Source organism: Physeter macrocephalus, chromosome 13 (assembly GCF_002837175.3).
Source record: "Physeter macrocephalus isolate SW-GA chromosome 13, ASM283717v5, whole genome shotgun sequence".
In the NCBI taxonomy this organism is placed as follows: Eukaryota; Metazoa; Chordata; class Mammalia; order Artiodactyla; family Physeteridae; genus Physeter; species Physeter macrocephalus.
The window spans coordinates 21,129,764-21,154,428 of record NC_041226.1 but is presented as its reverse complement, the minus strand read 5'-3'; the positions used below and the strand labels follow the sequence as shown (position 1 = coordinate 21,154,428).

General features: G+C 38.6%; 1 protein-coding gene across 1 annotated transcript in view; it reads left to right on the top strand.

Annotated features, from left to right (window-relative positions):
• LRCH1 (leucine rich repeats and calponin homology domain containing 1) overlaps positions 1-24,665 on the top strand; it is a 183,847-nt gene that overhangs the window by 131,912 nt on the left and 27,270 nt on the right. The window contains 11 exon segments of the mRNA XM_055089619.1: positions 389-516; positions 616-715; positions 717-760; positions 1,906-1,969; positions 5,067-5,169; positions 7,623-7,747; positions 11,695-11,762; positions 13,486-13,572; positions 17,868-17,957; positions 18,059-18,095; positions 24,092-24,145. Coding sequence (XP_054945594.1) covers positions 389-516; positions 616-715; positions 717-760; positions 1,906-1,969; positions 5,067-5,169; positions 7,623-7,747; positions 11,695-11,762; positions 13,486-13,572; positions 17,868-17,957; positions 18,059-18,095; positions 24,092-24,145 — 900 coding nt within the window.

The following is a 24,665-nucleotide window of genomic DNA, read 5'->3' as shown; positions in this document are numbered from 1 at the left end:
TCATTTAGAGACAAGATTCAAGCTCAAATATTAAACTGTGTGAGAAAAGAATGAAGTATATATGCTTTCAGAATTGGAACATTACCAGGTTAGTTATCTGACATATATACGTTTTACGCTATTTATACTTAAATGTATTTCTGTTAGAATTTTGCGGTTTAGTGCAAGAGAAACTAGAAATTTCTTGAACATGGTTTTCTATTGAAGTAGAATTTGGAGGAAATGGTTGCCTAAAATCTTACCTGTTTTGGAGAGGTCAAATTTGGTGGTCATTGTTGACGTGTTACTTAAAGTGAAAATGCAAAAACTAAAATATACAGAGTGAGATGTCTAGTGTTTACATTTTGTTTTGCCATTAAAAATATATTTATTATTAATTTCTCCATAGATTTGCACCAAGGGCAAAGTGCACATATTTAAGTATCTGAGCATCCAAGCATGCCAGATTAAGACAACCGACTCCCTTTATCTCCACACCATGGAGAGGCCACATTTACACCAGCACGTGGAAGATGGGTGAGTGTGACCCGCCTCGGCTAGAAGCCCCTGTTTAGAGTTTGCTTAGGCCAAGGCGCTCCAGATAACTAACTCCAAAAATCCTTTTGTTTCACTCAGCCAATGCATATTTATACATCAGCGTCTCAAACACTTTTGGAATAAAAAAGGGAAAATTGATGCTGTTGACAACATTTTGGCATCTTTCAGGTTTCATCTGCCCTCTCCTAATCAAGAGTCAGTCCTTCCTGAGTGCAACATATGTGTGTGTGCACATATCATAAATAAGATCTATAATATAAATATATGTCTTTTTTACCTATCAGTTAAAACAACCACATCAAACTGAGACATGGGTTTTTGTTGTTTTTTAAAAAAATTTTTTTTGGGTATAGTTGATTTACAATGTTGTGTTAGAGACATGGTTTTTTAAGTTAATTTTTAATATGCTTCCAGAACATGGTAAGAAAAAATGCAGACTTTATTTTTGTTAATTGTCTTTTAAAAATGCACTGTGCATAGTTTTTGTGTGTGTTTTTTTAACATCTTTATTGGATGGAGTATAATTGCTTTACAATGGTGTGTTAGTTTCTGCTTTGTAACAAAGTGGATCAGTTATACATATACATATGTTCCCATATCTCTTCCGTCTTGCGTCTCCCTCCCTCCCACCCTCCCTATCCCACCCCTCTAGGAGTGTGCATAGTTTTTGCCATTTCCTTTTCAGAATGGAAGTTTTAGAATCGTTTAACATGTCCTTGGCCATTTTGTGGTGTAAACTGGGCCTTGAATTTTCAGAGAACAAAATTCTCACACTGAACACACTTGTAGAAATGCAGGTGTTTTTGAAATGTCTTCATTGCAGAAATCTTTCTTGAACTTTTTACTAAAAAAAGTAAATATACTGTAGTGACTTAAAATCTCAGCCTACCCTAATGGTACCTTTATATAATGCTTAAAATATGTATTCATTATTTTATTGTTTTAAACATACTATCAAATTTATTTAGCCACTGAATAAAAGTTTACAGAATTATTGAAAGTTAGGAAATTTCATAACATAAGAGGTAAAAGCAATTGGTAGTTTTTGCTTTTTCATATGCTAGAATCAATAAAATAAGAAAATTATTAACCGTTTCAAAGAATGGGCCACTCAGGTAGAGTATAAATCCATGAAACTCTGAACACAAAGAATTTATCTTGTACCATATTTAGATGGTACAAGTGTCTGATTTTCATTAGGCCCTTGTCTTAACAACCTTCAGTACTGGGCGGATTTGTTGTCTTTTGGTAATAATAAAAATTTGTTTAGTAAAGTCATTATTTGAATATAAGTTGATGTCTCTTGTTGTGAACTTTGTGATTTTAATTTTTTCTAAATGAATTCAATATTGATGGCATCTAACCCAGCAAGAAGGATTCTGACTCGGGCGTTGGGAGTGATAATGGTGACAAGCGATTATCTGCCACAGAGGTAAATTCATGATCAGATTTTTTTTCCTTTTGTGCTTCTAGATATATCTACCTGCATTCGCTGTACTCCTTTTGGATAAAAGGCAGTTGCGTGAGAACATGTGATAATGTTTGTGAAAGTTATTTGAAATCCTCTGTTATGTAAATATTAACTGTTGTTAGCTTTTTCTGAATCTTTAGTATTTTGTAAATGTCTCAAGAATAGAGTCCCTATCTCCTTCCCCTCCTACCACACGCCTCACGTTATCTGGAATATTCTTGCATGCTTAATAAATATTATGAAATGACTAAGTGGTGTGCAAGTACCCAGAAGGCATTTTTATAAATATGTTTGTTTTTAAGTGACAGAGTAACTTAGGAAAAAGTTGTTATACGCCTGCATAAATGTTAAGGAATCAAATGTACATTGCATTTTTTTAACATCTTTATTGGACTATAATTGCTTTACAATGGTGTGTTAGTTTCTGCTGTATCACAAAGTAAATCAGCTATACATATACATATATCCCCATATCCCCTCCCTCTTGCATCTCCCTCCCACCCCTCTAGGTGGTCACAAAGCACCGAGCTGATCTCCCTGTGCTATGCGGCTGCTTCCCACTATAAATGTACATTGCATTTTACCCACAGGAAATGCATTTCTGAGTAGCCATAATTTTTGTATCAATATTTGTTTTCCTGAAATTCTTAGATTCTGTTGTTTTCAGATAATTGGATAAAAGTTTGGTTATTTGTGAGCTAAGAGGCCTCCCGCACTGGAGCTTTGTAAAGTGGTTATATATAGCTCAGTTAGAACATTTGTTATTTATAGTCTATTAGGTTCCCCAAAATCTTTCACTAATAAACCATTAAATGGGGTTTATTGACCAGCAGAGCTAGGAGGGATAGCTGGAGTAGGGGATGTATGTATTATCAGGCCTTCCTTTTTTGAGGGAACTTATTGAGTTTTTGTGGTTATTGAGTTTTGAAACATTGTTAATACTCTTTGAAGATGTACTTAGTAGGTCAATTACCCTGTCTAAGAAATCCACATTTTTACTATATATAAGTCCAGGAAAATTGCCTTTTCCCTGTTCTCTTAAGGCCTTTGAGGTTTAATATGTAGCTAAGATATTCAAATTTATTTTCCACAAAATACTTCATAAAGCACTAGGATACCTTAAAATCTTTCTAATACAGAATATTTCAAAAGGAAGAAGAGTAGTAGGAAGAAAAAGAAGGCCAGTATCAATAAAATAAAATTACCCTCATGAACCTACATGAGTAGTTTACTGTGATTCCCTGGGGGAGAAAATACTCAACACATCGCTTTATAAGTTGTATTCAATTCTACTCCCTTAACTTTATTAAAACTCATAAGTCCCCTGAAATAGCCCTTTGTTTCCGAAATTACTCACCCGAGCTTATTTTCTGTTAAATTAAAACAGACTCTGCTTTATCCTTTATCTGTCTTCTAAGGATAATTAAGTTCATTAATAAAACATTACACAAAGAACTTCATTATCCTTTTGTTCTCACTTAGTATAAGTAGGATGCTAATATTCTAAAAGGAGGCCAAGGGTTTATTTTCTTCCTTTTAACTAGATGCATATCTTGGAATTTTGCTAATAAGTTTTTAAGATGGGAGGAGAGTGGAAGGGAGGACTACAGAAAGGATTATGTTCAACAGCATGAAGTGTATACATTTTCCCTTTGGCTTTTTTTTTTGTCTTGCATTGTGGCCTCCTTACCTGAGAACACCTCCTAGAAATGTTTTTTTACAAGGATAAGGGTTCTGGATTATTCTATGTAGCTTTCTATTTTCACTTTATTTGGCAAATATTTTATTATCTGTGATCAGTCAGTCTTGCTTCCTACTTACATCTCATTGTGGGGTTCAGAAATCACACCTCATTCCTTTCTTTGGCTGTTGCCATTGGTTGATTTAGCATTTGTCACTCTGATTGATTTAGCATTTGTCACTCAGATAAACAAGCAAAAAAAGGTGAGGCTGAGTGAATAGCTGTGTAATGAATGAAATGTACATTTGTTTTCTGCCAGTTTCTGAACAATCTGTGCACGTGTCCAAAAGTAAATGAACACTGTACTGTGAAAAATTATAGCCTCAGGAGTTTAGAAGCAAGCCACAGAAACGTGCTCTGTGGAGGTTCCTGATCCCTGTGATTTGAAAAGCTTTTCATGAAATAGCGACGCTAAAACGGAGACATAGGAAAATAAATGAGGCTTCATATTTCATTTGTGACAGAATCATAGATTATCTGAATAAACTTCATCAGTTAGTGTGGGAAACAAGACCCCCAGGGAGAACTAACTCTGATTACTAAATGGAAGCATTATTCTGAAAACTGCACAGAACCCCTGTTCCTTTTAAGTACTATATATTATATATTTAAAGCAGCTTCTTATATATTTAAAGCAGCTTCCTCAGCCTAAACAGGGAAATAAACTGAAGCTTGATGTTGCATGTAAGATGCACTGTAAATAAATGAGATGTTGTCCCAGAGGCTGATTGCCTGCTTTCTGTGACTGGCCACATGAAACCTTAATATAGTTTTGGTAAATTCGTGTTGTCAGATCTCAGAGCACCATTACTATTGAAGTGATCGATTAGACTTAGGGCTGGTATGGTAGTGTATTTCCAGTTATTTCTCTGTTCTCTCAGGTGTTACCCAGTCCTTCTCAGTGCCCTGACTATGGCTCTTAGGTTCGAAAATATCATCAGGTACCTGAAAAAATTTCAGCTCAAAACATATGTACAGAGAAGTACGTGAGTGTTAGCTTGATGAATTTTGACAAAGTGAACACGCTCATTACCAGCTCCCAGTTAGAGAAACAGAACTTTACCAGCCACCCAGAAAGCCCCCATCATGCACCCACGCCGCTAACCTAAGAGCCCCCGCTATCCTGACTTCAAACACCATGGATTAGTTTTGCCCATTTTTGAACTTTTGTAAGTGGCATTGTCCTCTGGTGTCTTTTACTCAACATGATGTTTGTGAGAATCACAGTACGTTTTTTTTTTTAATCACATAGCATTCTCTTAATCTATATTGATAACACTTCTCCCTTGAATGAGGCAGTGTCCTGTTTCTTTTCAGCCTTCTGATGAAGACACCATTAGCCTCAATGCGCCAATGTCAAATATCATGGAAGAAGAACAGGTCAAGGAGGACTCCTGCCATCGCCTTAGTCCAGTTAAAGGTCTGAGAATGAAGGATGGGGAGAAAGAGCTTGTTTTTAAGTTTCAAATGCTATGTTTAAAATATGCAGAAACATGGCAACAGTAATAGTTAATGTTTATTGAGCATTTCATATGCCCCAGGCACTGTGCTAATCTGTGAAGGTCATCTCATTTAAAATTCAAAACTCTGAGATGGATACTCTAATCATCTCCATTCTATAGGTGAGTCTCAGTTTAAGTAACTTGCCAGTGGTCACGTAGCTAGTAATAGTAGAGCTATTCTCATTCTGAAGATTTATTTAAGATTCTTTAAATCCATTATTGGAAAAAAATATTGATATGTAGATATACTGTTTAAGACAACTCTAGCTATTGTAACACATAAAATCCCCAAATTTCATTGACTTAACACAATCCAAAGTAAGTCCAAAGGGCAGTTAGTGATTCCCAGGCAACTCTCCTCCACGCAGTGCTTCAAGAACCCAAGTTCCTTTTATCTGGTGACTCTACCGTCTTTAATTTATATTAATTTGTATTTCCAAGTCCATCTGTTTCAAGCTCAAGGGGAAAGAGCATGGAGGTTCGCTCCAGGAATGGGAACAAAGGGTCCAGCTACCAGTTAGAGAAACAGAACTTTACCAGCCACGCAGAAAGCGTGGGCTGGGCCTTTCACAGGCCCAGGGGTCACATCTAACTACAGGCAAGGGTGGAAAATGTAGTTGGGATGTGTGCCCAGGAATCTACTTGACTTTGAACAAGTCAGTTGACCTTAATTCTCTCACCTGTAAATGAGATGATTAGATGAGGTGATTTGTAATGTTTTGTGTAGCTCTAAAAGTCTGTGATTCTTTGATAATCACCAGATGATCACTAAACACTCTACATCTTGCCTACTTTAAAAGCTTAGTAATACACTTCATATCTTGGTGAATAGCCCTCATTCGATTACATTATGACAGTAATTTGACTGCTTCTGTTTATTCAGTGACTTTGAAGTAATTGTAAAATGTAAAGTTTACGTTTTTGGCAGAGACTGTTTGCTGACGTGTGGATAGTATAGAACTAGATTAATATGCAGATTATCTCCCTAATAGTTTGACTTGCTCTCCCTAGTGACGGGAGAACTGTTTAAACCAACTCACACTCTAGTGTTTGCTTTCACTTATTATGCTCAGGTTTTTAAGGTTAGCATTTGTTTATCTGAGATGATGATTGGAACCATGCATTGTCCCCAAATATAACTGTATACATTATGCAAAAAATGACTGCCACTTTATTAATTTAGATAAGCGTTGTAACAATATATGCAGTATAAGAGGTAGTGTTTTAGGCAAATTTTTTTAAATAAAAGAATTATATCATTTGTCACCAGTTTTTCTCCCCTCTGTTCTAGAAGTGGGTATTTTTTGCTGGCTAGGAGTCCTTGAAGGTGGTGTGGTCCTACTTGTTTCTTTCCCAGTGTCCAGATCAGAGAGAAGAGACCTACTTTTCCTCCTTTCACCTCTCCTGCACCATCTAGAACACAGACCTGTTGGATGAGCTCTGACTCTGCTTTCCTCTCCATGTGGTCCTCATCATAGTCACTTCTTTTGTTGTTATGATTTTGGGTCCTTATTTTAGTCCTTTCCCACACTCTTTCTTACAGTTGTTCACTAATTTTTTTAAAAAATAAATTTATTTATTTTTGGCCACGTTGGGTCTTCGTTGCTGCCCGCAGGCTTTTCTCTAGTTACAGCGAGTAGGGGCTGCTCTTCGTTGTGGTGCGTGGGCTTCTCATTGCGGTGGCTTCTCTTGTTGTGGAGCACAGGCTCTAGGAACGCGGGCTTCAGTAGTTGTGGCACACGGGCTTCAGTATTGTGACTCGTGGGCTCTAGAGCGCAGGCTCAGTAGTTGTGGCAACTAAGCATGGGCTTAGTTGCTCCGTGGCATGTGGGATCTTCCCGTACCAGAGCTCGAACCCATGTCCCCTGCATTAGCAGGCGGATTCTTAACCACTGCACCACCAGGGAAGTCCCATTCACTAATTTTTTTAATCCCCAAAATGTTTAGTATTATACCTGCCATTTAGTAGTTGTTCGGTAACTACTGAATTTTGAGTTTGAAATACTTACTTGTCACACGTTGCTGAGAGCACAAAAAGCCCTCTTTTATACTTTCTATTCTCTGTTCCTAAAAAATAAATTAGAGGAAATTTCATTTCTTTCATAAGGAACTAAGCCATATAGGGGCCTTGACTTTTAAGTTCATTTGATTTGGGGTTTTCCATTTCTTTTACTTTTCTTCCTCTTCTTCCTCCTTTTTTCACCTTTTCCTCACATCCTTTCAGAAAGAGAAAACTTGGATCATTCATATACCTCCAGAAGGGGTCAGGGAGAAGATTGAAAAACTAGGTGATGTATTTTACAGTCATCTATGTTTTGCTCATCTGTTTATGAAATCATGCTTTCTTTCTTTCTCTATATTTTCCTAATAGGGGAATTTCATCAGGAATTTCAACCAGCGCCTTCCCTTGTGAGTGACAATGAGAACTCAGGAGAAGAAAGAGACCATTCCCACGGAACAGACGTTCTCCATTCGGAATTTATAAACTATATTAAGGCAAGTGGAGGATAATAATTTTTTAGCTTATGTACTTCTGTTTGGCGCCTTAGAATTTATGTTTAAGGTTACCAGTCCATCACCTTAAATGTCAGCTTGCTGCCACCTTCCTTGGGCCTTTATAACATCTTCTCAAAGTCCAATGTGTTTATTTGCCGATACTAGGAACTTGTCCCTTTCATCCGTACCTCTCTATTTGTCTGTGTATATGGATGATTTTCTTTTGTATTCAGAAATTACTCAGCTCTCTGGTAGTCAGTGCATTGTATAAGTTATCAGAATTACCATGACCATCCAGTAAAAAAACTAAAACAAAGTTTCACATGCTTTTCAACATCTTCTAGGTATGTAAGTTTTTCTTGGGAGTATATTCATAGTAAAAGAAGAAAAATGGAGACTTTCAAAATCTGGAAATGAATGTCTTCCCTTTATAGAAGGGTCACTCTGAGGACACATTCATAAACAGGTATAGTGGCGCTGAGGTGTTGAAATGTTAGATGAAGTCACTAAATTGTCAGGCAGACCTTCGTCATAGGAGCGGCAAAAACGAGAGAAAAACTAGCCCTTTATAAACCTGGTAGTTAAGGTTCCACTTTGTGACACAATTAGGTGCCTTGGTATGTTTCTGCCCGTCCTTTTGGTTCAGGTCGTGGCACCCAAGGATCACGAAGAAAATCCTTTCGGTAAAATTCAGGTTCCTTTGTGGCTTGTGAGAGACAATGGTCTCTGAGTTACTGTGTTAAAGTCGGGCCCAGGGTCTCTAGGTGCTGGTTCTTATTTCCTGAGGATGGTGTTAGGATGGCTGGGCTGTGTCTCAACTAATGTCTCTGGGTATCACCTTCCAGGGAACTGGGAGGAAAACAGCTGAATCGTACACTGTAGGAGACTCTGGTGTACTCATACGACATACATTTGTAGAAAAGCTAATTCTTTATTCTGTATATTTAATCCATCATAAATCCATCAGTTCTTGTTTCAAAATATCTCGCACCCACTGCCTCCTTTCCGTTCTCCACCTCCACTGAGCTGACTTCAGTGGAGCCTTATCGTTGCTTATTCTTATGACAGCAGGAGCCCCTCCTACCCCAGCTGAGCATCCAGCACCCCGCCCCTGCTTCCGCCAGACATTTTCCTAAAGTAAAAACCTCATCCTATGACTCTCCAGCCAGTGGTTCTCACAAGGCTCTCCCAGATTTGGTGCCTGTCTATCAGCTCTGAGACAAGTCTGTCAGCAAAACATGGAAAATTGGGCTTTTGTCTTTCTTTTGTGAAGAGTTTATCTTAAGTTGAGGGTCTAAAGTAAAGATGGAAGCCTTGAAGGAAAGCAATTAAAGTGATTAGTAAAATAAAACATGTTGTTTCAAAAACGCAAATTCTTCTAGATTTAGAGACTTCAGGATGCACAGGGCTCCATGGGAATGGCTGCTGTATAGCATGGGTCCTGTGGGTAGAATCTAGGGGAGCAAATGGGGTGTAGAAATCTACAGCAAATGTTTCCTGAGTGCCCACTCCTACAAGAGGCTTCTGTTGGCAAGTGGAGAAGAACGCTAATAATAAAATAAAACATAAATCTACAATTGAAAGTTGTACGCTGCAATCCAGGCCCATTTTACCCTTGACTTGCATCACTTTTAAAGTCTGTGAGAGTGTGTTTGACTGCCAGCCAGTGTGCTGAACTACTCAGTCCTCGACGATCAAGAGTTCTGTGTTTTATATAATCCTGTTTTCTCTCCACTGAGTAAGCATCTTGTGCTTTTGTAACTACGGTTGATCCTTATTCACAGCAGTTCTATTCGATAGAGTTTCCTCAAACACTGAATTATCCAATCCTGAACTGTTGCTCCCATGGGAAATACAGGGTTAGGTTCCTACGAGCCTCTGGTCACACATTTTTGTCAACTGGTCAGTACATAACCTGGTTTTATGTGTATTTCTGTCTCAAGACACCCTATTTAGTATGTACTGTTAGTGCGTTAACACTGAACTTGCGGCCAGCAGCCCTGTAACTCATGCGGGAAGGAAGCTTACCTAACGCAGGTGTTTTCTCTGTAAGGTACAGTACATATCATAGCCTTCTTGTGCTTAGGATAAGACAGCACTTCAGTACTATGCTAGGGGGCATTTTAAACAGCAAAATCACCAACGAAAGGCACAAAAGTGTGAAAATGTGATACTAAATAGTCTCTGAAAAGGACACTTTTTTACAGTCTGAGAGCTGAAACAAGAAAGCAGGTCGCTCGCTACCTTGTTCAGCCTCAACTGGGAAGTGCATTTTGGGGTTGGGAACTCCAGTTTTTCACCAAGCTCTGCGTGTGTCTGCAAAAGCACAATGAGTATTGGTTTTGGGGTGACAAATAGATTTTAGTAAGGAGGCAAATTCATAAATACGAATCCATGAATAATGTGTATCAACTGTGTCACCATCTAACTTAGCTAAAGAAACCCAGTATACCTCTATTTTGCATACTGAAAAAAAGTATATTTTCTACTATTGGCTACTTTTTATTATGAAACTGAAAATTAGAAGGAAATACCCATGGCTCCTATAGTTGAAACCCAACAGGAAGAGATAAGAACATGTTTTCTTGGTTGTTTCTTGTAGTATATTTTCACTAGCATTTGGGTAGAGGCACGGTAATTTATATATTGATTTTATTACGCGCTAAAAGTATAATCTATATAGAAAAAGTCTGAGTGTTTTTTCAAGCCAGAGGTTGACATCATGCGGCTAGATACCGCCTCAGAAAAAGACTTATTTTCTGTGACACATCTGGAGAATTGGCTGGGCCTGAGTTAGTTAATGAAGTGTCAGAACTTTGACACAGAAAACAGTCCTTTTGTCTGTTGTTCCTTCCTTGCTAGGGGAATGTTTGCCCATTCAGGGATGGCTTCCGTTTTAGCTGTCAGCTGAGTTAAAGCAGCATTTCTCTGTGTCAGAGATCAAAATGGAAAGACTCGCATGGAAGTTCCAACAGTGGGACACGCCTTTCTAAATACTCCCACCACAGTGTTTCTTTGGGATATTAAGAGGGGGGTGCATTTCAGTGAAATCTGCACGTTGTACATGTGAAAACTATTAGATGCAATTTGAGGCATTTTTCTGTCGTTAATACTTCCTTTTTTGTTAACAGTGCGCATGTGCGCGGGTGCACACACCACACACACACACACACACACACACACCACACACACACACACACACACTGCTCCTCTCACCAACATCAGAATGCATATTCTCATGTGACTGACAAGCCCAACTGAGGAATCTGTCAACATCAAGATGTGCTAAGAAGGCAATAATGAATGGAGTTAAGCTTTGCATTTCTGACTCTTTTCTAAGTTAACAGGTATTGTAGTCCTCGGCTAGATTTTCTTTTCTTCTTTTTTAAAATTTTATTTTATTTTTTAATTGTGGCAAAATACATACAACATAAAACTTACCATCTTACCCATTTTTTAAGTATACAGTTCAATGGTAAGTACATTCACATTGTTGTGTAACCAAAACAATGTTGTGTAATCCATCTCCAAAACTCTTTCATCTCATAAAACTGACACTCTTTCCCCGTTAAACCATAAATTCCCAATCCCCTCCCCCATCTCCTCTGGCAACTACCATTCTTCTTTCTGTCTTTATGAATTTGACTATTCTAGGAACCTCATGTAAGTGGAATAATACAGTGTTTTTCTTCTTGTGACTCGCTTATTTCACTTAGCATAATGTCCTCAGGGTTCATCTATGTTGTAACATGTGTTAGAATTTCCGTCCTTTTTAAGGCTGAATGATATTCCATTGTATGTATAGACCACATTTTCTCCATTCATCCATTCATGGACACTTGGGTTGTTTCCACCTTTTGGCTGTTGTGAATATGGATGAGGGCAGGTTTAGACTGTTGACTGTTACAGCCAGTGGCTCTCAGAAGACCCATGTGTTCCGTCCACAGGAAAGGACTGAGGCCTGTGAAGAACTGTTACGGATAGAAGAGGACGCGCACTGGCCATCCGAGGGGATGTGAGTACCGAAGGCTGGTGATGAGCCACCACCCTGTAAAGTTCATGTTTCAAGCAGAATGGCAGCCTTGTCCTGACACAATTTGGGTCCACTTGTCTTTGAGCAAGCTGATACCTTGCTCAACGACATTGATCAAAAGTTGCAAGTTTTCCTCCGTCTGATGCTTACTGTCATAGTATTGGGGCCATACTGTGCCAGGTCATACCTGTTCCTTGGCCTTGAGTTTTATCTGATTTGAGGCTGTGGGTAGAATGTGATTCAGGAAATTAGAGAGAATTTCTAGACTAGAGAGTCTAGCTTACTTTCCTTTCTCTGAACAAACCGACAGCTGGACCTAAAGTGATACGTGGTCCTGTTCCCGCTTCTTTCCCCAGAGTCTTCGAGTTCAAGATCTGAGAAAACCATAGACCTCAATGTCTTGGTCTTAAGTCTAATAGTTGTACTAGCTAACAATTATTAAATACCACGTGCCAGGCACTGTCCTAAATACTTCACAGGTAGTAACTCATTTCCTCTTTACAACAATCCTCTAAGTCCTGTTGTTATCCCTCACTTCACCGATGACAAAACTGAGGCACAGGGAGATTGATTATCTTGCCCCAGGGTTACAGAGGGCTGGGATCTCATACCAGATGGACATCGCTTCTACTCTATTGCATATAAAGATTTACACAGGAGGGCATGAGTGATCCATCTAACAGACAGTAAACCACTTTACTGGTATACCACTCAGGGGGATTGAGTTTGGACCATATGGCAGAGGGTGGGTTTTTGGTTCCCAGGATTTTGTTTTCCATGATCTGGCATGTAGGCCTGGACCGTCCATCAAACCTCATGAGGGTTTTCCCCTTAGTGAGAATTTACTCCATTGTTAAAAAGTTTCTCCACTTACAGGAAGCCATTGGCTTATATTCTTTAGTGGAAAGCAGTAACTGTGATCAAATTTCTCTTGCCCTTTAAAAATATTGCAGAGTTCCTTTCAAATCACTGTCCAGTATAACCAGCTATTTGTTGGATATATTTCTGTGATGCCGAGGAGGACTAGCTTGATCATAGAATTATAGGGAAAAGGATTTTATAGGGGAAGAGTTTTTAAACTGTGTAAAGCTTTGGAAACCCCATTCTCAAGCTTATATCTATTGTTCCCAACCCTACCTGTAAATCAGTATCATCTGATTAAGAAAATGTCCAAGCCCCAGACAGATCTACTTAGGAGTATCAGACCTGGCATATTTTTTTAAGCACCATAGGTGATTTAGCTGCTTAAAGAGCCTGGACTGGGAACCACAACCCCACACTGAAGTCCCATATTGTATGAAAGCAATAGAACTGAGCCAGGCTGGTTGAACTGGAATTGGAAGTAGTGCAGACCCGCTGTAGCTGAGCACCCCTGTGGATCCCCTTCAGGCTCAGGAAAGTACAGCGTGAGAACTACCCAGCCAGTCCATTGCCCTGATTTTACAGATGAGCAATGCCCACGGGCACTGAGACTTTGTGTGAGCTGCTTTACAGCCTAGCTGGCTCCTCCCACCCAGCAGCTCTTTCTGCTACACTCCGGCAGCCCACCCCACAGGGTACTGACACATCTTCACTAAAATGTTGAGTTTGTCAAAAATCATTTTTGCAGTGTCAGATGGATCTTTATAAGTTTGTTCTTAAGAACCTAGGTGCTATTCATGTTCTAGTGATCGTTTTCAGTCTAAAGCTTGGTTTCATGTTGCAGAGTAAGTTCATCCAAAGACCAGGACATGAATATAGCAATGATTGAACAGCTGAGAGAAGCAGTGGATTTGCTGCAAGATCCCAGTAGGTATGTGTGTCTTTCGTTGGCCCAGGTTTCAGGTGTCAGTAATGTACACTAATTTATTGAGTATATTATCTCAGTTTTTAAGATATTTATACACACAGTATGGGCTTACCACTAACCACTAACAAAGAAAAGTCATTTTAGCTGCCTGTTTTCCCGAGATCCATAAGTAGAAGAGTCAAACTTCTTCTGGAGGGACTGAGATCAGTTCCCTGCTTTTCCATCCCTTCATGAAAATCATTCACCCTTTGTGGAATTCATAGGGCAATTTTTGTATAATTCTTAGACAACAGAAATATGGTAAAATTGCATATTTTGTATAGCTTGAAGTTTAAACCCCTGGAATGGAGAAATATAAGAGAGTTTCCAAAAAGGAAAGACTTGGTTTATCAAGTACTACCATATTTATTTCTGGTGGTGCCAAATATATGTTACTAAATCATATATTTCTAAAGATTTGGGTGACAAGATAATTTTTTAATTGAATTAGTCATTATCAATAATAAGCACTTTATATATAGGTATACTTTTTGGTTTCTTAGCTGAGGATAACGGAATTCCCACAGACGAAATATTTTTCAGTAAAGCAGTATACCTGGTATCAGGTAATAACTACCGTATTAATAGAGAAATAGATCCGAAGCTTATCCCTGGTAAACTATTCAGGGATCTTGGGAATTTAAATGTGAAGATAATGTGGTCTTGTATTGATAATATGGTGAGCGTGGAAATCACACCACATTCTGGGAATTTATGAACAGGGTGATGAGTGAGTCCCAGAGTGCCAGTTGAGAGTACACCACCACTGTTGTCTGGCTCTAAAAGAATAGTTTTAGCTCGGGTTGAGAATGGCTGGAAATCTTAGCAATTGATTTGAACAGCATTTCAATTCTGCAGGCATTAGTTGAGTGCTTAGAGCATGGAAAGATCTACAGTGTGCACCTTGGGGGATATAAAGATGAATAAGACACAGCTCTTCCTTCTAGGAACGTAAACTATAGTAATAGACATTGCTTTGAGTAGGGATTTATAAGTGTAATTGATTTAAGTGCTTGAAATGAAGGCGAAGAGTGATAACTAGAGTGAATGCCTGACCCCAGAGGGAGAAGGGAAGGTGGCTTGGCTGACCTTCCTGAAGATTGGAGTATTTTACCTGGGCCTTTAATAGCTGGCATTTTCCAGGAGAAAGCAAATTCTGGATTGAATTAAAAGCTTATGCAAAGGTACAGAGGTCAAAAAGAATGGAGCCAGCTTGGAAAATCTCAGGCAGAAAAGGTGATCTCCATGCTGGCTGTGCTTCAGTATCATTTGTAGAAGGTTCAGAACACAGACGCTCTGCCCGACACTACCTGTGGTGCTGGAGGTCTGGCTGTTTTTATTCTTTAAAAGTTCTGCCAGTGCTTATGATGTGCAACCAGGACTGAGACTCACCAGAGACACCTTTTGGAGTGATGCAGGCGTGACTTCGAATGCTGTGTGGAGGAGCTGAGACTTTATTTTATATGTAGGGGGAGGTAATGATCGTTTAAAAATATGATGATTCATGTTGTTAATTCTCCCTAATGTTTGGCTCAGGGCCTGGCTTATTAGTAAGCACCTAACCAAGGTGTGTTCCTTAAAGAGCTGAGTTTCACATCCTAAAAGAGAGAGAGAGCGAGAAAGGGAGAGAGAGAGAGAGAGAGAGAGAAATGATAAGGAATGGGGAAATAGCATGGCTGGAGAAGAACGTACCTTAATCAACCAGATACTGGTTGCAAACCCAGCTCTAATACCAGTTAATCTGGGTAGGTTATGTAACTTCTCTGTACCCCAGTTTTCTCACCTGTAAGATGGGCTGTAAGTAGTTACCTTTTAGTGTTGTGAAGATTTGAAATAATAAATGAACTGCTGGTGGAAAGGTAAACAGGCAGAACCACTCCAGAAGACACCCTTGTAGTTTTTAGCCATAGTCTAAAAATAGATATAAAACTTTTGAATTAATTCTAAAAAATATCCTAAGGGACAAAGAGATATGAACAGCAATTGTGAGGGGAGAGGTGTTTTTAATAGCAAATATTTGCAAAAAAGGAAATGATCTAACAATTTGGAGATACTTAAATTTTGGTCATTAATAAGATGGAATATGTGACCAATAAAATGTTTTTTAAACTTTCCACTATATTTTAGATTGCTCATTATATAATGTTAACTTTAAAAAGTATAAAAATGCATAAAGTTTGATCCCAATGATAGAAATAGAATAAAAAATGCATAAAGTTTGATCCCAACGATATAAATAGAATTAGGTCCCAATTAAATAAGAAGCTTAGGAAAAATTAAAACTAGAAAGAAATATATTAAGATGGATTTTTTTCTGTGGGTATTTCTAAATTACTACTTTTCTTTATACTTTTAAATATTGTAGATACACAGTGGTAGGTACTGTGGTAGTTCTCTGGTGATTGTTTGAAGTGGATAGTGAGGATGGGAGGGAACAATCTAAGGTATTTTAGACCTGACCCCTCATGTCTCCATCTGAGATGGGGAGCCAAGAGGAACAGCAGGTTTTTAGGAGGAGGATGTTGGGGTCAGTTTAGGACCTGCTGAGTAGAATCCAAGGTGGCAATGTGACAACGTCCATTCAGCGGCTAGATGTTTAGGTCTGGGGCTTTGAGACTTAGGTTTAGAAGTTACTTTCGTAAGGTGCTGCCATAACAGAAGTAGTATAAGGGGATGAGGTTCCCAAGGGCAAGCATATCAATGGGAAGGGAATGTGAGTCCAGGACAGAGCCTAGAAGGCATGATGTGACAGAGAGAAGAAGGCCCCACTTGGGCTCAAACTTTATATTGTTTTAATATTTCTACATTTTATATTACTTTTCCAATAAGCTTTTCTTACAAATTCGAGATTACTATGTGAACCCCAAAGTGAAAAAGAGCGGCCTTGTTTGATGGAAATAGCAGCGGCCAGGGAATGTGGGGCTGGAACTAAGTGTAAGATCGGGGTGACCTGGAAGGTGTGGCTCCCTGCTCTGGACCTCAGTTGCATCATCTTTCCTGAGAAGTGGGGTGAACTGAGGATCTGGAGATTCCTCTCCAGCTTGGGAAGGTCTGAGGCAGAGAGTCGCCAAGGGTGTCAAGCAAGTCAGCATGGTGGGCGTGGAAGAAAACAGCCTTGAGTAACCTTCCAAGGGATAGTTGATTTGCGTCTTTATGGATTGCTATTTTAAAATTATTTACGTTGTAAAACTTTATAGGGATTTGATTTCCTCCCTAAAATAATCCACTGATTTGGCTGCTGCAGATCTTTGTTGTACATCCTGAAATAGATATTATAATACGACAATCCGAACTTGATAATAACGTGTCTTTGTGCCAGTGTAATAGGGATAAAGAAAGAGTCCTGTTTTTGTCCTAATAAAGAGAGGGTACTTCAAGAGGTCACTTATTTCTAGCTGCTTTTGAATAATAGTAATAAAAAGTTTATGTACACATTAAGGTTTTCCTTTATCTCATATTTCCTAGATCCAGATTTCTTTGTTTTAGTCAAGCTGCTGACTACAGGATTAAATTTTAGAGCTTTATCTTTCACACAACCTTAACATCAAAAAATTGAGTTGAATATTGCTATCCTGTTTTGTTTTTGTGTTGGTTTCTTCTCTTAAGGATTTCTGACTGTTGGTTTGATACCATTTTCAATGGGCATGTATAATATGAACTTATCCCTACTTTTTAAAGTAGCTTTATAACTTGTATATGACTTACAGAAATTCCTTATTTTATAGATCTTAAAAAAAAAGCTCAGCTCTTAAAATCACAGAAATTCAGAAACTGTAAGACAATTTCAGAATTAAAAATGCATATCAAATTACTTATGAATTCTTATTTTTTAAATTGAGAGTATTAGGGTCTATCAAAAGATCTTCCTGTTAAAACAAATGCCCTTGGTACATATACCATAATATAGTACATGTATAGTATAGTATAGAACAACTTTACTTGCTTCTGTAAACTAATAAAGTTCTAGAATAAAATTTAGTGTGTGCTACCTATGAATATTATGACCTTATCAGAAATTACTAGTATGTTTCAAATAAGTTGGATTTTGATGCCAAAGCAGATGGAAAATTATATTAAAACTACATTATGTTGTATTTGGCACATGGTGGGGAAATACCATGTAGTTTGAAATTTCTACCATAAACCTTTCATTATTAAATCTTAACAATAGACATAACTTTTAAATATATGACTAAAAGCAGTAGAATTTATTAGAAGTTTAATAAATTTGGTAACACTTTTTTTCCCTTACTCTTCAGATTAAGCACAGATATTTCAGAGAGAAGTGTTGTAAACTTTTACCCTGTGGACTCAGCAGAAGACTTAGAATTACAAGACTCTGCACTAAAGTATGTTGACCTTTTTATAACAATATATTTTACCTTTTTATATTGAAATATTTTTGCTTTAAATTCCACTTTGTATCATTTTTTTCCTCTAATTCCTACAGTGGTCAAATACAGTTGGAGACATCTCCAGAATGTGAGGTAAGGCTGCTCTTAGATTCACCAGATCTCTGGTTCAATACTCTGCCACAGAAGAGTGGCCACCATATTTTATCAAGATTTATCATGGGGTGGAACATTCATTAGTGAGATCAATATTCAAATTTGTTCAAAGTCTAGTTTTCAATTTTTTTTATAGTTCTGGCTTCTTTAGTTTTCCTCCTTATCTATTATACTCACGTCCCCTTAAAGATGAGAGTTGGCTGTTTCCATTAAGTTCTCTAAACTTTTTATGTCAGATGGTCGGTCTTAAGTCAGGCCCTGGCAACTAAGACCCACACGGAAACCTCCTCTGTCAAAAACTGGAGGTAGGACCATCTGATTCAAGTTTTACAGCCACAGATGAACGTAAACTAGGAAAGACCTGAGAGACAAGAATGAGTGATTTGGGATATGCCTAGGAGGATTAAGTGACTCTAGCAAAGAGAAACTTGTGGAGGCGGGGGGGGGTTGGGGGACAGAGTAAAGGTAGGTCAGGCAGCTACAGAGGGTGAAATTTGGGTGTCTGTAAAGAAAGCAGATTTGACATAATTAACTAGAGATGAGCCTGGAAGGTCCCGAAGAAGCAGGCATAGAGAGATAGGCTTGAGTCAGCGACATGGGAGTAAAACGTTGTTTACATACGACCTGTTTTATCCCTTCTTACTGAATAGGCTTAGGATGGCTAATTTCAGTACAACCAATTTATGTCCCCTGAGGGGTCTGGACACGTACCGTAGTAAAGCAGTTTCACACTCTTAACTAGCTAAGTCTCTGTGTTAAATGAGGAAAAGAACTGTAATAAAAAAAACCCATGTTCCCAGAGAGTGTGATTTCATAGTTGAGTGTAGTGACTTGGAATTATGTTAAGTTTCGGCTCTATCTCAAACACTTGCTAACTATGAGCTCCTGTGGGCTACCTCTCTAACTTCACCTTTATTTTCTATAAATTGGGATCAATCTTGTAACCCAGGACACCTAACTTAGCTGTTACTGTTACTGTGCTCTGTGATTGTCATCAGTGTGGTCCTTAGAATCATTGCCCTCCCTGTTCCCCAGGTGGAGGCATCACTGAGTGACCCAGTAGTGGGACATCAGGAAGCCTCTTATGTGAAGGCTGCGCTGGGCCCATTTCCTCAGGCTCTTCTTCAGAGACATGCTGCTTTTGATTCTGTACAGACTCACTTTTAGTTTTAGATTTTATTTGGAAATAATTTAAAATTTATAACAGGTTTAAAAAATTACAAGATTCTACAAAAGGTTATAAAAAATTATAACCTTGCACCCAGATTTACCTGTGAATAACGTTTTAACACATTTGTAGTATCTGTCTCTTCTCCACACACATAGTCCTTTTTCTGAAAATTGGAGGAAAAGTTTTGTACATCATAGTCCTTTTCTCTAAACATTTCAGCGTACCTTTCCTAAGAATAGGGATTTTATCCTATATAACCCCATTTCAGTTATCAACTTCATAAATTTACCTTGATGAAATATTTTCATCTAATCTGCTATCCATATTCCAAATATTTAGGTTGATCTAATGATGTCTTTCATAGCACTTTTTCCCCTTCAGTGTAGGATCCAGTCTAGAGGCAATAATTGTCAGGTAACTATAGTTTGCTTTCTTCTGGAACATTTCCATAACCTTTCTTTGGTTTTTTTATGACCTTAAAATTTTGAAGACTGTAGTGCTCCTCTTTTTGTAAAATGAACCGTCCCTTATTTTGTGGGACAAAAATGCCTCATATTTCTTCATGATTAGATTGAGTCCCTGCATTCGTGTTTGGGATGCTGCACAGGTGATGCGGTGTCCTTCTCAGGTACCACATTTGGAGGCACGCTGTGTACATCTGTGCTTCATTGGTGACATTAATTTGATTACCCAAGCGAGGTAGAATATGATTTCTCCACCGTCTGTGTATTCTATTTTCCCCTTGCAATTAACAACCAGTCAGCGAAGAGGTACTTTGAGACCATGTTAGAATCCTGCTGCAGACCCACTTTTGATTCCAGTGAAATAGATGCCCTCCTGTATGCATGATTTCAGGAGTATCAGGCAGACACCAAGCCTCTAGGAAAAAAGATCTCCATTCCGTGTCTGATTTACAATGTTAATTTTTTTTTCTTTCCCTTTTTGGTTGAATGAGGAGTCATGTTCAGTGTAAGGAATTCTTACACATTGTCTTCCTTCTTTGGGCAATTCTCTGTCCATGACGTACATCTACATGATTTTTAAAAGGGAGGGGAATTGCTGGCTCTGGTGGAAAAAAGGGAAGTCACAAGGAGGAGGAAAAGAAAATGGTAGATTAGCAAGGCCAGTGCTGATGATTATGTGGAACTTAAGCAGGACCCTCCTTTATGGTTTGGTTATTTTTATATTCTCTCTTCCATCTCATTCAGGAAGAAAGCAGTATCTTTAGCATAGTCTTGAATCAGTTAGCCAGTATTTGTTGAGTCCTTGTGCTGGATTCAGCCTTGTTTGGGGTGTCGAAGACTGGGATAGGAAGAAGATGAAGTTGCCCTCACTTTTAAGGTATTTTAAAAATTGTGGAGGAAAGAAGGCTTAGATATTGAGAAAACTTAGAGAAGAATAAGAGATAGTCCATAATCCTGAGTGTTTTAGGTGCTCTCTGAGACTGGGGAAAGGATAAGAGGTTAGGGTGGATCCTACACTGAAGGGGAAAAAGTGCTATGAAAGACATCATTAGATCAACCTAAATATTTGGAATATGAATAGCAGATTAGATGAAAATATTTTATCAATGTAAATATATGAAGTTGATAACTGAAATGGGGTTATATAGGATAAAATCCCTACTCTTAGGAAAGGGAAATAAACCTAGATTTGGGGGGCAGCTAGGATTTGGATCGGTCCCAGGAGGCTGTGCTGAGCAAGGCAGCTTGGCCATGGTCGAATCAGAACAGAGCATGAACCGGAAAGAAACACACTGAGGGATAGGCTGGTGCCCAGTTAGATAGGTGAGGCCAAGATTATGAAATGGTTTGTAATTGTCAGCACATCACATTATCTGACGTTTAACACACTTTAGATGACTGTCCACATCAAGTTTGGGTACCACTGGCAACCATTCAGGAAGAATTGCAAATTATACTCTTATACATAAATCATATCCAATAGGGAAGGATGCTGTGGGGTGGGGACAACAGGGAAAATTAGAGGAATGAGTTTCTTACAGAGAGAATCAAACCTGCAAGTTACTTGTTAGCAGTTCAGACATTTAACTGAGTAGGGAAATTAATGACTGTTTATTCTCAAAATATGTTATTCCCTTGGATTGGTCACAGTTGGGCATATTTTTTAATAGCACTCCTCAACAATAGGAATAGGAACAGACATCTTAAATTTATACTAGTTTGGTGATATATATGAAGATGTTTATATTAGCTATCACCAAATTTTTTATTAGGGTTTATCAGTGCTTTTTTGTTTATTTGTTTGTTTTTGGCTGTGCCGCCCGGCTTACGGGATCTTAGTTCCACGACCAGGGATCAAATCCGGGCCTTCGGCAGTGAAATCGTGGAGTCCTAACCACTGGACAGCCAGGGAATTCCCTCAGTGGGGTTCTTGATTACCTTATAAAGAAGGCAGATCTGTGTAAAATAAACTATCGAGTTTCCCCATTGGTTGACAAAGCAAACTGATGTTGAATTGATAGCACAGGATTTTCCTAGGTCCGGGTGTGTATATTTATTAAATTGGAGGCACGCTGTGTACATCTGTGCTTCATTGGTGACATTAATTTGATTACCCAAGCGAGGTAGAATATGATTTCTCCACCGTCTGTGTATTCTATTTTCCCCTTGCAATTAACAACCAGTCAGCGAAGAGGTACTTTGAGACCATGTTAGAATCCTGCTGCAGACCCACTTTTGATTCCAGTGAAATAGATGCCCTCCTGTATGCATGATTTCAGGAGTATCAGGCAGACACCAAGCCTCTAGGAAAAAAGATCTCCATTCCGTGTCTGATTTACAATGTTAATTTTTTTTTCTTTCCCTTTTTGGTTGAATGAGGAGTCATGTTCAGTGTAAGGAATTCTTACACATTGTCTTCCTTCTTTGGGCAATTCTCTGTCCATGACGTACATCTACATGATTTTTAAAAGGGAGGGGAATTGCTGGCTCTGGTGGAAAAAAGGGAAGTCACAAGGAGGAGGAAAAGAAAATGGTAGATTAGCAAGGCCAGTGCTGATGATTATGTGGAACTTAAGCAGGACCCTCCTTTATGGTTTGGTTATTTTTATATTCTCTCTTCCATCTCATTCAGGAAGAAAGCAGTATCTTTAGCATAGTCTTGAATCAGTTAGCCAGTATTTGTTGAGTCCTTGTGCTGGATTCAGCCTTGTTTGGGGTGTCGAAGACTGGGATAGGAAGAAGATGAAGTTGCCCTCACTTTTAAGGTATTTTAAAAATTGTGGAGGAAAGAAGGCTTAGATATTGAGAAAACTTAGAGAAGAATAAGAGATAGTCCATAATCCTGAGTGTTTTAGGTGCTCTCTGAGACTGGGGAAAGGATAAGAGGTTAGGGTGGATCCTACACTGAAGGGGAAAAAGTGCTATGAAAGACATCATTAGATCAACCTAAATATTTGGAATATGAATAGCAGATTAGATGAAAATATTTTATCAATGTAAATATATGAAGTTGATAACTGAAATGGGGTTATATAGGATAAAATCCCTACTCTTAGGAAAGGGAAATAAACCTAGATTTGGGGGGCAGCTAGGATTTGGATCGGTCCCAGGAGGCTGTGCTGAGCAAGGCAGCTTGGCCATGCTCGAATCAGAACAGAGCATGAACCGGAAAGAAACACACTGAGGGATAGGCTGGTGCCCAGTTAGATAGGTGAGGCCAAGATTATGAAATGGTTTGTAATTGTCAGCACATCACATTATCTGACGTTTAACACACTTTAGATGACTGTCCACATCAAGTTTGGGTACCACTGGCAACCATTCAGGAAGAATTGCAAATTATACTCTTATACATAAATCATATCCAATAGGGAAGGATGCTGTGGGGTGGGGACAACAGGGAAAATTAGAGGAATGAGTTTCTTACAGAGAGAATCAAACCTGCAAGTTACTTGTTAGCAGTTCAGACATTTAACTGAGTAGGGAAATTAATGACTGTTTATTCTCAAAATATGTTATTCCCTTGGATTGGTCACAGTTAGGCATATTTTTTAATAGCACTCCTCAACAATAGGAATAGGAACAGACATCTTAAATTTATACTAGTTTGGTGATATATATGAAGATGTTTATATTAGCTATCACCAAATTTTTTATTAGGGTTTATCAGTGCTTTTTTGTTTATTTGTTTGTTTTTGGCTGTGCCGCCCGGCTTACGGGATCTTAGTTCCACGACCAGGGATCAAATCCGGGCCTTCGGCAGTGAAATCGTGGAGTCCTAACCACTGGACAGCCAGGGAATTCCCTCAGTGGGGTTCTTGATTACCTTATAAAGAAGGCAGATCTGGGTAAAATAAACTATCGAGTTTCCCCATTGGTTGACAAAGCAAACTGATGTTGAATTGATAGCACAGGATTTTCCTAGGTCCGGGTGTGTATATTTATTAAAAAGCTCCCAATGAGATTCTGTGTATTTGGGAACTACTGCCTTGGACCATTTATAAAAACCCTTATGCTCCCAGCAGGTGGGAGCCTGCAGGTTGCTTGGTGACCTAGCAAGGAAAGCTGATGTTCACAGGTACTTTGGGCCGAGCTCTTCACTCTGGGAAATCCCTTTTCTTAGTTTGTGTGATATTTTAGTGGTATTTTTCTGTGAATATAGTTGCATGTTTTTAGAAAATGTAAGTATGGCCTACTTAACTACTAATTAATTAATTCAGCATATTATTCACTGTGTCCCTATGTGCCAGGGATGTGATGGAAGTTAGAAAAACTCAGTTCTCGCCTCACTAATTTTATAGTCTGATGGAACGTACCATGTATTTTTTTTCTTCCTTAAGGTGCAAAATGATCTAACATTACAGAGTAATGGGAGCGAGTATTCTCCCAATGAGGTAAGTTTCCTGAAGATTAATGAAAGCTGAGGTATTTTGTGAAGACTGAATTGTAATATCTTGTACAGAAATCTATAATCTGAGACCATGATGATTCATGAGTTAAATGTATTGCAGAATCGCTGAGGGAATCTCTCATTAGCTCTCACAGCCTGATCCAGCCCTATCCATAATTAAAGACTCATTTTATGAGACATATTTTGAAGACCAAATGTGGGAACATTTTTATAGAAAACGAAGTGAAAATAGCTCATGCAGGCAACATTTAGAATGTCTCGTTATCTATAAATGATTCAGTGTGTGGTTTCCCTATAGCTGAGACATCTGTTCAGTGTTACCTGTTTTCTCATCTCGTTGTGTTATGGAATTCTTTATCAGATGTGCCCTCTGTGAGGCGGATGTGAGTGAATGCTTGTGTGTGTGAGCGCCTGCACCTGAATGCACGCATCTATTCGGGAGCAGAAAGGGATGACCAGTATCACACAACTATGAACAGTTTTTATAATGAGAACATAAACGA